General features: G+C 40.5%; 1 protein-coding gene across 2 annotated transcripts in view; it reads left to right on the top strand.

Moving 5' to 3' along the window:
• The window catches only part of LOC122642116 (enhancer of rudimentary homolog), a 32,477-nt gene extending 19,596 nt beyond the window's left edge, over positions 1 to 12,881 (top strand). For both annotated transcript variants that reach the window (XM_043835533.1, XM_043835534.1), the window contains 3 exons: positions 7,954 to 8,047; positions 11,961 to 12,081; positions 12,555 to 12,881. In XM_043835533.1, the coding sequence (XP_043691468.1) occupies positions 7,954 to 8,047; positions 11,961 to 12,081; positions 12,555 to 12,648 (309 nt within the window). In that variant the 3' untranslated portion in view covers positions 12,649 to 12,881. The remainder of the gene's footprint in view (positions 1 to 7,953; positions 8,048 to 11,960; positions 12,082 to 12,554) is intronic.
• The last annotated feature ends 722 nt before the right edge of the window (positions 12,882 to 13,603 follow it).

The raw sequence follows: 13,603 nt of genomic DNA, 5'->3' as shown, positions 1-13,603 counted from the left end.
TTGGGCAGGTTCTGCCAGCGATCGTGGGTCTACCACAGGGTATTGTACGTTTGTTGGAGGAAATCTGGTTACGTGGCAAAGTAAGAAACAGACTATTGTTGCTTGATCCTGTGCTGAAGCAGAGTACAGGGCTATGGCTCATACTTTTACAGAATTGATGTGGATTAGATCTCTCCTTGAGATGGGGTTTCCAGTCCCAACTCCAATGAAGATGTTTTGTGACAACCAGGCAGCCATCTATATTGCTGGTAATCCAGTCTTTTATGAGAGGACAAAGCATATTGAGGTGGATTGTCACTTTGTTCGCAGCGCTGTCTTGGAGAAACTGATTGAGGCACCTTTTGTCGCTTCGTCTGATCAGCTAGCTGATGTGTTTACCTAATCTTTATTTGCCCCTAGTTTTCGGTCTTATTGTAACAAACTGAGCATAGGTGATATATATGCTCCAGCTTGAGGGGGAGTGTTGAAGTTTGTGTCTAGGGGCAGATAGGTCTTTTTCTGTAGCTATTTCAGTCTTTTATTATTTCTGTTTAGTGTAGGGGCATTACTGTCCGTTTTCTGTTATGATTTTGTTATTAATATAAAGGCTGCTGACCTGCGTGAGAACTAATTAAGTTCTACTGCAGGTCCTCTTCTCTTCTTGGACTTGCGTGCTCTCTTTCTTCTTCTCCCTCTAATCTGGTTAGGAGTTTTTGATATTATAACTGGATCCACATAGCCGACCCCATTTAGTTAGGATAAGGTTATGGTTGTTGTTGTTGTAATCATATAGAGCTTGTTATTTTGACATGTCAAACGAGTCCATGCATAGTCTTTTTTTCTGGAAAAATGATAGTGATGCAGGTATGTAATGCTAGCTTTTCTCCTTCATGAATGTTTCAAACTGTCAGTCCCCCAGTTTTTTGGTACTAATATAATGCAATGTGCTCTGGTTCTAGATTTGAGTGTCTCAAATGGCTTGTTTTTTTCTGTGATTCCCTTATTGGTCGAATGAAGGTTGTAATTCTAGACAGCCAAACATGTTTCTGCATTTAATTAGGTTCAGTCTTTTAGGGCCTATAATAGATGCAATGATGAATGAACACATTAGCGGTTATTCACCAGTAGCTCTGATATATATATATTTATATGATAGGTTGAGAGAAATTCATTTGAGGTGGCATGAACATGTGCAACAAAAACCTCTGGATGCACCATTAAGGAGGAGTGTTGTGATTTATTTGGTAGTCGGCTCATATAAATCAAACTGTAGTTCAGTTCTGTTAGCTGGTTGTAAGGCTAAAGCTTATCTACGACCACAAAACAAACTGATCGTACCTTACCTGGCTGTAAGTTTGAGAAGGTAGCTAGAATGAGAGGATAGGATGCTCGTAGAGCAGACTAGACTGAGTTCTCTCTTTACCTAGCTTCCCCTTACTTAGCTGCAAGATTGGAGGAGCTAAAAAGATCAAGGGGCTGGCCTAAAATGACTTTGGGAGAAGTGGTGAGAAAAAATGCATTGATTACGATAGATAATTAGTATGGCCTTCCATTAGAGTTGAATGACGGAACAGGATCCATGTAGTTGATCCCATTCACTTCAGAAAGGCGTATTTGGGTGGAGTTCAGCCATTCATTACCTGTAATAGCCTGGATTTAGAAACCTGATGTTTTCAGATCTCCAATAGTCAACAAAATTGGAGAATGGTTTGCTGTATGATATTGTTTATGTTGGAAAATAATGGAGGCCAAAATAATCCTGGAAGCTTGAAATTTAGGGCTTCACATGTCTTTTTTTGATGTAATTATTTATTTGGGAAAAAGAACGCTGCCTGGTTGTGTGACCCTTGCGCCCAGACACAGGAACACACAAAATTACTGTCCCGCTTCCTGTGAAACAAAAATCCCTTACATGTTGATGCTCCTGTGCGCACTCTCATTGGCCCCCACGCTGGTGCAGGGGCCACGCGACCAGGCAGTGATGTCTTGTCCTTATACTTTTTAGCTTATTTACAGGGCATGTACTGCAAGGTGGGCCTCCTTTGTTCTAATGTCTCGTTCGTGACGTAGTCTTAAGTAGTCACTCCTTCAGTGAAAACTGTGAATACAATCAGGGCTGGGCGAATATCTGTTGATGCAGTTGCTCTTGCTTGGTTGGACAAACATGAGCCACTTTGGAAACCCAAACCAAGGATTGGTCCTAAACCAGTTTTCTGGTCTAAAGGGGGTTGGTAGTTGATATAGGGTGCAATCTTTTATTTTGTTTTATTTTATTTGGATGGGTAGATTACGTAGGACTTCTTTTGGTACTTCCATATTTGATATATTTCCTGGAATAGTTTCCTTTTTTTTGTTGGGTTTCTATTTTGATGTAATGGAGTTTTCTTCATAAGCATGTAATACGGTAGAGAGAATTAGATTAAGATTTGGATGGAATTTTGAGTTTGGTAGCAGCCTTACCTGTGTTAATGTTTGTGTGCTTGCTGGTCGAGTTGGTTGACCACTACTTCTCCTTCCTCCCTTTTTTCTTCTTCTTCTTTTTTCCTTTTTTCGTACCCTCTTATGTCACTGGGTAAACCAGCAACAGAGTAGGTTCGAAGCCTCCTATCTCTTATCTATCCTCTCTCAAGATTGGGACAAGGGTGTAAAACCTTTGTGAGATTCAAGCCCTAGAAGATTTAAATAAAAAATAGGTCCTGTTATGAGCTGTAAATCGACACAGGGGCCTGTTCATCTTCCTACCGCCAGCAGTATTTTCAGAACATCTTTGCAGCTGATTCCTTATCTGTTAATCCTATACCTTGGGTGGAATCAGTAGTGTTGGGTGTGAATAAACTCCTCTTAAGAGCCTGTATAGATTGCTGCCTTCTAGGGAGAGCTGGGTTATTTGAAGGCTTGCTTGGTTTCCGCTATAGGTCTCGGCTGGAGGTAAGGGATGATAGTTCCTTTTCACGATTTTGTTATTCTGATTATTTAAACCCCCTTGTTTCCCCTATTGCCCTCCTTCCTACTTCTGATTCCTTGTCTGTTAATCCTTTACCTTGGGTGGAATCAGTAGTGTTGGGTGTGAATAAACTCCTCTTAAGAGCCTGGATCGATTGCTGCCTTCTAGAGAGAGCTGGGTTTCCACTCTAGGTCTCGGCTGGAGGTAAGGGATGATAGTTCCTTTTCATGATTTTGTTATTCTGATTATTTAAACCCTTGTTTCCCCTATTGCCCTCCTTCCTACTTCTAATTCCTAGTTTACCCTTTTTACTAGTAGCATGATATATTCGTTTGCCTATATTTTGGAGTTCTAATAAATTACAATTCTGCCACTTCCTTATGGACTTCAACTTATTTACAGAATTGCCACCCCTATGTAAACAATGATTTTTTTACTGTTTTGCCACTTAACTTTGGACTTAAGTGTTTCCTCAAGCAATCCAATAAGGGTTAACCTGACCCGGATTGCACCAATACATGATATATGACGAGAAAGCATAACTCCACGAAATCAATTTTCAGTTATGTGACTGCATTCAACCAAGAACACCATGTTAAGGAAAAAGATCTTCTGGACCTTGTTTTCTCAGTTACGCAACTGGATTCAACCAAGGACACCACGAAAAGACAAAAAGGTTAGAGAGATCTTCAAAGTGATTTAAGAACATTTAGATGTCCTTCCAAATGACTTTCTTCCGAGTGAAACCTTGTTTTAAATGAGACGGCCTTTAATTTTGTCTTTTGGGCACTTTTTTGTTTTCATAATACTGTAGGTAATGTAGTCCTAAATTGGTAAAGGACCAACTAGGAGCCAATCAACCAGGATTTGTAATGGCAGAATGTTATTGGCAGCAACTTGTTGATGGAAGAACTTGAATAAAAATTGAGTCTTGGATAAAAACTTGAAAGTAGAACTTGAGGGGAACCGCTCGGGCTTCATACCGCAGAGTGTCGGTTGGATCAAACACCAATCCTACCAATGAACCACCTGGGCTTCCCATCGCAAGGTGTCAATCGGATCAAACACTGATCCCACCAGCCTTGATCAAACACAAGACAAAAGTCTTCAATGGAGAAGAACAACAAAAGCTTTTCATTAATGTCAAAATTCGTGTTCAATGTTTGCCCCCTCTTACAACCTTATATAAAAGACTCAAAAATAGACTCCTACACTAAAAAGGAAAGGCCTAATCCAATCCTTAATCTATTAGGTAACCTAAACTTACTTGGAAAGTGAAATAACAAAGGAAATAGACTCAAAACATGGCTGGACTTATAGAATCCTAATCCAGCTCAACTTAAATAGTCACATGACCACTTAACCAAGTCACATGATAACTTAAGTGATCACATGACTACTAATGAGATAAAAATAAAACTAAGGAATCCCGTATGCAACCTAATTACCCATATTTTAGGCCCATAAAAGTGGCATTTTACATAGAAAACCCATGGGATCAAAGGACCAACATGTATATAACCCAACCCTAGACTTATTCCTAAGCAAACAATCCCTATTTGGTGATGAATCTTCATCAGTAGGGAGTGCGAGGAAAACCTTAGTTTTTTCTTCACGAAACTTCCTATCATAGTTCTCATGGTGCCGGTGAGGCATCTGCTTTTTAACCAGCTTTCCTTTTTCTTCTTCTTACCCTTTATTCCTCCCCATTATTTCCCTTTTTACCCCTTTTATCCTTTGGTCTGTTCTGGGTTCCTTGACACTTAAGGCGATCAACTGATCGCATCCCAAGTTGCTTTGTGACCTAGGCATGGCCTTGACAAGTATGCCTCATATAGACAAAGAAGGATGGGAAACTAAACCCCTTTGCTAACCAAAGCCTCTTCATTTCAAAGCAGTTTGAGTTTTGAATTTTCAAACAAACTCAACATTCCAAGTGGTGCAATTTACTGGAATCCTTTTAACTTTAAACGGACTCTTTGGGGAACTAATGTTGAAAATAAAATCAAAATTTTGACTTGGAGTATAACTATGTTGGGCAACTGGATCATAGGTTGTCATTGTTGGCAACTTGTGTGAGGTGATTTGTGGCATTTTTTATGTGTTCAGATGATATACAGGTGATGTGGCTGCTCCTACAATGATAGACAGTGAGTTTGTGGAGCAGACAAAACAATTTTGGTACGAACAAGGTTTGACAGTGTTATAGAAGTTTCCATGCAGAGTTGATAGCTTTTGGAAGCTTTGACAGGCTTATTACATGTTTATAAAGTGTTTGGCAGGAGGCCGAAGTAGCAGGTGAAGGCCCCATACTGAAAAAGTTGCAATTTCATAGGTTCACGCACTGACAGTGTGTTCAAAGCCAATTTCGGAAGGCTTAATGGCAGATTTGAGCAAAGTGTTCCACATGAAGGAGGCCTGGGGACGCCCCAGTAAGTAGTAGTGATATGATTCCGATTGAAGGAGCTAAAAGAGCTAGGGGTAGACCTAAAATGACCATAGGAGAAGTGGTGAGGAAGGACATGCATAGTCTAGGTCTTGTACCAAGTATGACCTTGGACAGAGCCTATTGGAGGGCAAGGATCCATGTCGCAGACCCCATTTAGATGAGAATCTCCTGACGTGCAGGGTTGTGCCGCCTCTTTCCTCTTACTTTCTTTCATCCTTCATCTTTCTTTTTTCTATTTATTTCACATCTTTCATTTGTCTTTTTCTTTTTCATTTCCCATCTTTTTCCCCATCCCTCTTTCCCTTTTTGGTTAGAACTTTGTTTTCCCTACTTTGTTTTGTTTGGATCCATGTAGCCGACCCCATTAAGTTGGGATAAGGCTTAGTTTTTTGTTGTTGTTGTTCCACATGAAACTTAGTTCATTGAGTCTTGGTTTCAATGCAATTGGTTTCAGGTTGTTTAGATATCAGAAGGAGAAGTTATGACGATTCCTGTGTGACTCTGCAGAAACAGAGCAAATTGGGAGAACGTGGGCGTGTTTATGGTAGCTACAGGAGGGTTTTCCTGAAAATAAATGTGTATTCCAGTGGCTCCCAATGCTTTGAGCATTTTCTATCTTTAGTAAAATCTCTAAATTTGAGGTAAAATCTCGTGAACCGTGATAAATCAAATTCCGTTTCGAGCTCTCTAGTAGTCCAGGAGGATCCAGGTAAGGTATTTTTGTCATACATATAATGAGAGTTCGGGTGGCTGAGATCGCGCCATGTCAACAAATCCCGATCGGGCGAATATTATTGAAGTCCACCATGCACCCATGTGCTCCCGCTATGGTGTAAAGCGGATACACAGTAGCTGGAGCTGAGATTGCATTTCCTTGGATAAGAGCAAGCCCGATCCCAGTTGATCGAAAGACTCTGATCTAATGATCAGATTTGAACCCGCTGATTAGAAGGTTGATCCAACAACTCGTGTGAGCCGCTCAGGTTCGTGACGCAGTAACACATGCCGCCGCTAGTGAAGAGAGACACATCACAAAATCACCTCTGTAATTACCAAAATGCCCCCGGATTGTAGGGTTTCATTGAAATTGGGATATCTCACCCGTTTTAACTCCGTTTGCTAGCGGTGAAGGGTTGCTCGTTCACAGCGACGAGACCTATCTTCCGGAAGAATAAAAAATGTGAAAAACTTATGTAGAACACAGTTTTGCATAAAAGAGGTTTTCTCGATTCACATACACATGAGGATGCATGCGTCGTACTGACAATGCATCAGATGCACAATGGAATGTGAGAATACCCAAGGAAAGGTATTTCAGAGATGAAAAACCCTTGTTTCATGGTGTTGAAGGTTTTTCATGTTTGAGAAGATTGGATCCATTGTTTGAGCGCGTTCAAGGTTGCAAGTGCACATCAAGCAAGTGGTCAACAGCGGGAATACACGGGCAGAGGTATTCCACAACTGAAAAATCCTTTTTATTTTTTTCTAGGGTTTGTTGAGTTGTGCGACCCTATATTGTTGATGTAATGGGAGTGATTTAATTTTCAAATTTATATTGTGAACCTAGCAAGTTGGGGCTTGTCTAGGGTTTGGGGTTGTTACCCTTGTCTGACTTGCAGCTCAGAGTGAAGTAGGGATTGGAGTTCCTAGGCTGTTATTGTAGTAAAAAAACATTGAGTACATTGAGCAATATACGAAACCCTGGGTAGGGTATTGCCGTGGATGTAGGCAATTTGGCCGAAACACGTAAACTTGGTGTCTTGTGTTTGCTTCACTTTCCATTGCATAGATTGTAGTGTGTTTGGTTTGCAGAGTTGGTGTGCACTGTCTGGTAGACCTGGCCACACTGTGGTAGCGAGGCAAACGTGCATACGCTTGTGTGTGGGATTGGTAAACTTAGGACTACCCCGGCCATTCAGGTTTTGCTCGAAGGACTACGTTAGTGTTTGTGGTTATTTGAGTGGTTTGCGAAAAAGTTTTTTGAAGACACTGATCCAACCTCCCTCTCAGCGTCAACCTAGGATTCACAAACTATTTCCTTAACTCAAACCTACCCATCATGTAACTGCTAAGCTAAGATTATGTTGTTGAAAACAATTGTAAAGTAATAATCTAAAAGAGGATTTGATGAAGTTGTTGTCCCAAATTAATTGTTATCTAAGAATAAATAATCATATGAAATAATTCTAACAGTGATCCTGTGACTTGAGCCCTATGGCTGACATCAATCGGCTATATTTTTGCCTGCCACTTTATTTTTAACTTAAAACTTTGGGACTGGAATATCATTAAATATTTTCTAACCCATTGCGGGGAGTGACACTGGTTGGACAACTGCACAGAATTTTTTCTCCAAATTCTGTCCCATGATATATTTCTAAGTTCCCTTTTAGGATAAGACCAGTGAAGATGGAAGTATTGTGACCATTATCACAGTATCCTTAGTGTTGAATACCTGAATGACTTGAAATGTATCCAGGCCAAAACCTTTCTAGTTGAATGGCAATAATTAATCTCCAATTCCTTAATTAATTGTAGTTTCCTGATGTACCAAGCAATTATGTTTTCTTGTCATGTGCAGGCGAACAGGCATACAATTATTCTGATGCAGACTTCTCAGAACCGGGCAACTAGAACGTTTATGGATTATGAATCCATAAGTCAAGCAATTGATGGTATTTTCTGCTATTTCTTGATGTGTATCCATGTTTACTGATAATCATCTTCTAGGGATGGAATGCCTTGCTGGTTGCTGTTATTGTTTTGATAGGCAACAATGGTGATTTTATTAGACAGAAATAGAAAGTTCAAAGCACAGTTCACACATAATAGTGGCATACACAACCGGATAAATACAATACATTAATACTACAACAACAATAACAACCCAGCCTTATCCCAACTAAATGGGGTCGGCTACATGGAGCCTTTCAAAAACAAAGTAGGAAAAACTGAGGTCCTCATAAAGGCAAAGGAAAGTAAGAGAAACTTAAAAGAAATTGGATAAGCTAAGTAAGTAATGGAAAGTAAAAGATGTTAGTCAGAGGAAAGAGGATAGCCCAGTAATTGAGGAAAATCTCAGCTCCATGGTGTCGATAACGTGGATCCTTGCCCTACAATAGGCTCTATCTGAGGTCATACTCGGTACAAGGCCCAGACTATGCATGTCATTCTTCACAACCTCACCTATGGTCATTTTAGGCCTGTCCCTAGCTCTTTTAGCTCCCTCAATTGGCATCAGATCACTTCTCCTTACTGGGGCATCCCCAAGTCTCCATTGTACATGGCCAAACCACCTCCATCGACATTCTCGGAGCTTGTCGCTGATCGGGGCAACTCCCACATCCACTCTAATACGTTCGTTCCTCACTTTATCCCTCCTAGTTTTGCCGCACATCCATCTTAACATTCTCATCTCCGCAACACATAGCTTCGCTATATGGCACTTCTTAATTGCCCAACATTCCGCCCCATACATCATAGCCGGGCAGACAACAGTCCTAAAGAACTTTCCTTTAAGCTTTAAAGGAATGTGTCGGTCACACAGGACTCCGGACGCCGCTCTCCACTTCATCCATCCTACTTTAATTCTTTGTGAAACATCATCATCAATGTCACCTTCTTTGTGTATGATAGACCCCAGATATCTGAAATAGTCACTTGGCGTTATCTCTCGCTCCCCAATTTGCACCATGTCATCATCCATCACAGTGTGACTAAAGTTACACATCACATACTCCGTCTTTGATCTACTAATCTTAAAGCCTCTTGATTCCAAGGTCGATCTCCACAACTCTAGCTTAGTGTTAATCCCTGCTTTTGTCTCATCCACCAAAACGATATCATCAACGAAGAGCATACACCACGGTACCTCATCCTAGATGCTCTTTGTTAATTCATCCATGATAAGTGCAAACAAATAAGGGCTTAGGGCTGATCCTTGATGCAACCCAACCGTAATTGGGAATTCCTTGCCCTGGCCCCCTACAGATCTCACACTAGTCACCACACCTTCAGACATATCTCTAATTACATCTATATGCTTACTCGACACCCCTCTTTTCGCAAGAACATATTGGATTAAATCTCTAGGTACTTTGTCATAGGGTTTCTCCAAGTCTATAAAGACCATATGGAGATTCTTCCTGCTAGCTCTATATCGTTCCATGAGCCTCCTTAATAGGTAGATAGCTTCTGTTGTGGATCTACCTGGCATAAAACCAAATTGATTCTTCGAGATATGAGTCTCTCTTCTCAGTCGGGCTTCAAAAACCTTATCCCAAAGTTTCATTGTATGACTCATCAGTTTTATGCTTCTGTAGTTGTTGCAGCTTTAGACATCACCCTTATTTTTGTAGACCGGAACCACAAAGCTTCTTCTCCAATCATCAGGCATTTTCCTTGTGATCAAAATCTTGTTAAATAACTTGGTTAATCAACCTTACCCACATACTCCTAGGGCCTTCCACACTTCTATTGGTATCTCATCCGGTCTTGGCGTCTTGCCTACTTTCATCTTTCTTAAGGCTTTTTTAACTTCCGTCACACCAATCTTTCGAACATATCTATGATGTGTGGCGTCTTAATGAGTAATAATAATCCACTCAGCTCTGAGAGTACAAAAGAGGAAATACCCACTACCATGGCCTACCAACTCCCTGCCTGGCAATCTGATCTGCCGTTTTATTGCTGTTTACTGTTATTGTTTTCTATAGTTGAGGGATGATGTAGTTAATTCAAGCCATTGTAGAAGGTGTTCTTGTCAATAGGCCGAGTACCAACACTTTGGATGATGCAACAGACTGCTCATGCTGTGCCAACATAAGTAGCATATTTTTGCTTATGTCAACTCTGCGCTACTTTATCATAGCATTGTATGTGGCTGTGGCATCCATGGTGTTAGTACCCATATAAGTATTTTATGTTTATCAATTGGTTCATGAATGAATTGATGCTTCAATTCGTCTCCATCTTAAGTTCTCATGGAGATAGAAGGCTCTTGACAGCTCCATATATTTCATATTTTCCAATCTAGCAGAACTATTGCAAACTCAATTCATCTTCATCTTAAGTGTCAACTTTTAGTCCTCATGGATAGAAAGGCTTTTGGTAGTTCTATATATTTCATAATTTCCGATCTAGCTCTTGGCTGTGGCTACCTTTAGATTTCAGAAGATATGGTTAGATGTTCCAAAAGTAGATAATTGTCTGGTCATTAGCGGTATTCATTTCACTCAAGAGTAAGGTCACCTGTGTCTTGCAAGAAGCTTGCACTTGGGCGTACGCTTTTTTGCCCTTAAAAGAAGTCAAATAATTGATGGCAAAAGGGATAGCATAGCCTGTACTCGGACCAAACCTGACGAGCAGTCAAGCAAAGACTACATTTGGTTGATTACGGGCAGGCTATTTCATCTTAGAACTTGAATTTGCATCATTTTGTGCTATTCCTGCTTTTGTGAGTAGCATGTGTTGAGCCCAAAAGTAGGGTATTTTCATACTCTAATTTCCAGTACTATCTAGGTTGCTCCATTATGACCAAGTGGTCATGGGTTCGAGTCTGGAAACAGCCTCTCTGCGAAGCAGGGGTAAGGCTGCGTACATTATGACCCTCCCCAGACCCCGCAGTGGGGGGAGCCTTGTGCACTGGGTACGCCCTTTAATTTCCAGTACTATCTCCCATCTGTCGTTGTTACCACTGGAAATGGATTTTAACATCTATAGACCTTCATGACAGCTTCCAAGGGATATATCTTAGTAATGCATTATTCATAATTTTTTTTAACGAAAAACATGCAGTGACTGACTTTACTCAAATGAGAGTGAAGGAACTATAAGAAGCTGTGCCTTGTGCTCATGGATTTAGGGATCAGAATTGTGTCGGCCATATTTGCCAAGTTAACTGAGGACCACCTAGGATAGAATCAAAACAATACCATTCAATACCACCGATCTCCCTGTTTTTCCCTTCCATGATATGGAAAATATAAACTGTATCAGCCAAGCCCGATATGATCCCTTAAATTTTTGTTCCACTTGAATAATTTGATTTCAATTGTAACTTTCAGGCAATCTGGAACCACATGGTGTATTATTTAGTTCTAGCAGGGCTGAAAGGCATGTTTCCTTATCCATCACTTTCTTTAGTCCTGTTGGAGTGACCAAATCTTCCAACTGTTGCAATAATTTTGCTTCTCAAGTAACAATCTAGGAGTCTGATTGTCTTGATGTTGGATATTCACTCTTGGAGATCAGTGGACATGGTTAGAGGGATCAAATTTGAAAGTACTCCGAAAAGGAAAGCTCTTGTATTCTTTGCTGTGTTCAGTTGCCCGACAGGGTAAAGTGAAACCATCCAAACACTGCCTGGAGGATGTACAGTTGGGGATTTAATACTAAAACTATGCAAGAAAAGATAGTACATGCTCCATGGGAGCGTAACCTTTGAAACTGTATCTCGATCACTTTTTCTCAATTAAATCTCCTAAGTATTCAATTGTTGGATTATGTTGTATGACTAGCTTGGCAATTTCAAACATCCATTAAATGTATTGATGATAATCACTCTTACATTTATCGTTTCATGGATAGGTATTTGTGCATTATATGAAAGAAAGCTTAAGGATCTCTACCCAGCCACTGGGAACATCACTTATGATATTGCAGATCTCTACAATTTCATTGATGGCCTTGCAGACTTGAGTGCACTAGTGTATGTCTCACTAACTCAATGAGTTCTAATTTTCCTCATTTGTTGTATCTGTTACCACCCTTTAGGCATCTCTCTTCTGTCAAGAAGCATAAGGTTAAAGTATAGGATCTAAGCTACAGTTTTATGACTTATATCAATTAAACAGCCAGACAGTGGTGCCAGATGCAGGATGGGGACAACCTACGATGGGATTTGAGAAATGCCCTGTAACAACAATTTGATTACAATTGCAGTGAATTAGGTTTTGAAGGGGATGCTAACCACTTTGAGTTGACTTCTCCTTCTGGCCAACTGTTCTTATTTTATCTTTGCATGGTGGGGGTTGGGGGAAGGGGTTGGAGGTATTCTATACTTTTCATGTTGGTTACATCCACCGTGTGCATACGGTATCATTATCTTGCTAGTTCTTGGCCATAGTTGAGGAAGCGTAGAAGACGGTACTGATGTTTCTGTTGTTTCATTCTGGGTTGCAGCTATGATCATTCCATTCAGGCTTACCTTCCATACGATCGACAGTGGATTAAACAGCGCACTTTTCATCACCTCAAGAAATTGGCAACACATTAAAGGGAACATTGTAAGCTACACCCCAATCTTAGTACTCGGTTTTTATAAAGCATGCAAAACAGAAGAAAAAGGCAAGGAACCGAGAAGTGCAGAACCAGAGTTCAGTCTTGTTTGGACTTCAGTTATGCTGTCAATGTATGAATATGAACATAGTAGGTTTTGTTCCATTTTGCTACATCTGATATGTTTGCCTGCTATGGCTCTCTTGATTTGCTTTGACCTTGATGGCATCATGTTGAGACTTATTGGTTGATGAATAATGGTGTACTACATCTTCTTAGGGAGCTATGTCTCCGAACGAAATTTTGCTGCTACCCGGTTCACAGCCAAAGAAATGGAATCTAAAAATGTATTTTTGAAAATATTAAAACCTATGAGGATATTTGTGAACCCAAAGAGGAAGTGAATTACTCCATTTCTTTGGCTGCAAGCCCAGGTAGCAGCAAATTTTTTTCCTGTGTCTCCTCCCCTTTACTTGTTATAGTGTGCATGATGGCTTTTTTCTTCCCCTCTAGTCCAAAGGGGGTCTGGGCATAATTTGAACCCCCTTCAGTCCTACCCACTTTTCCCCCTTGAATAGTCACACCACCTGTGTGAGGTAAGCTAGTGGGCAGCACTAAAGGGGGCATGGGACGGAGCAGATACAGGAAGAGCAGGGGGTTCATTTCAAAGGGGGGAGAGAGAGAGAGATAGAAACAAAGGGCGCTAGCTTATGGTACACCGGTGGTGTGCCCAACCTTTTCCTATATAATAGAGTAGTCAAAATACATTTGCACAGGCCGTTAAGGAAAGGCATCCTTCTATATGTACGCATGGAATTCATATTAGTACCCAAATTTACCATGTTGAAAACTGACTAAGGGCTGTGGAAGACTGGTAACCCTTGGGCTTTTGTTAAATCATTGGAAAATATTTCATGGGAAATATCTGGAAAGTATAGGGTTCCTATATTTGG

Source organism: Telopea speciosissima, chromosome 10 (genome assembly GCF_018873765.1).
Source record: "Telopea speciosissima isolate NSW1024214 ecotype Mountain lineage chromosome 10, Tspe_v1, whole genome shotgun sequence".
NCBI classification, from domain to species: domain Eukaryota; kingdom Viridiplantae; phylum Streptophyta; class Magnoliopsida; order Proteales; family Proteaceae; genus Telopea; species Telopea speciosissima.
This window is presented reverse-complemented; position numbering and strand designations above follow the sequence as displayed.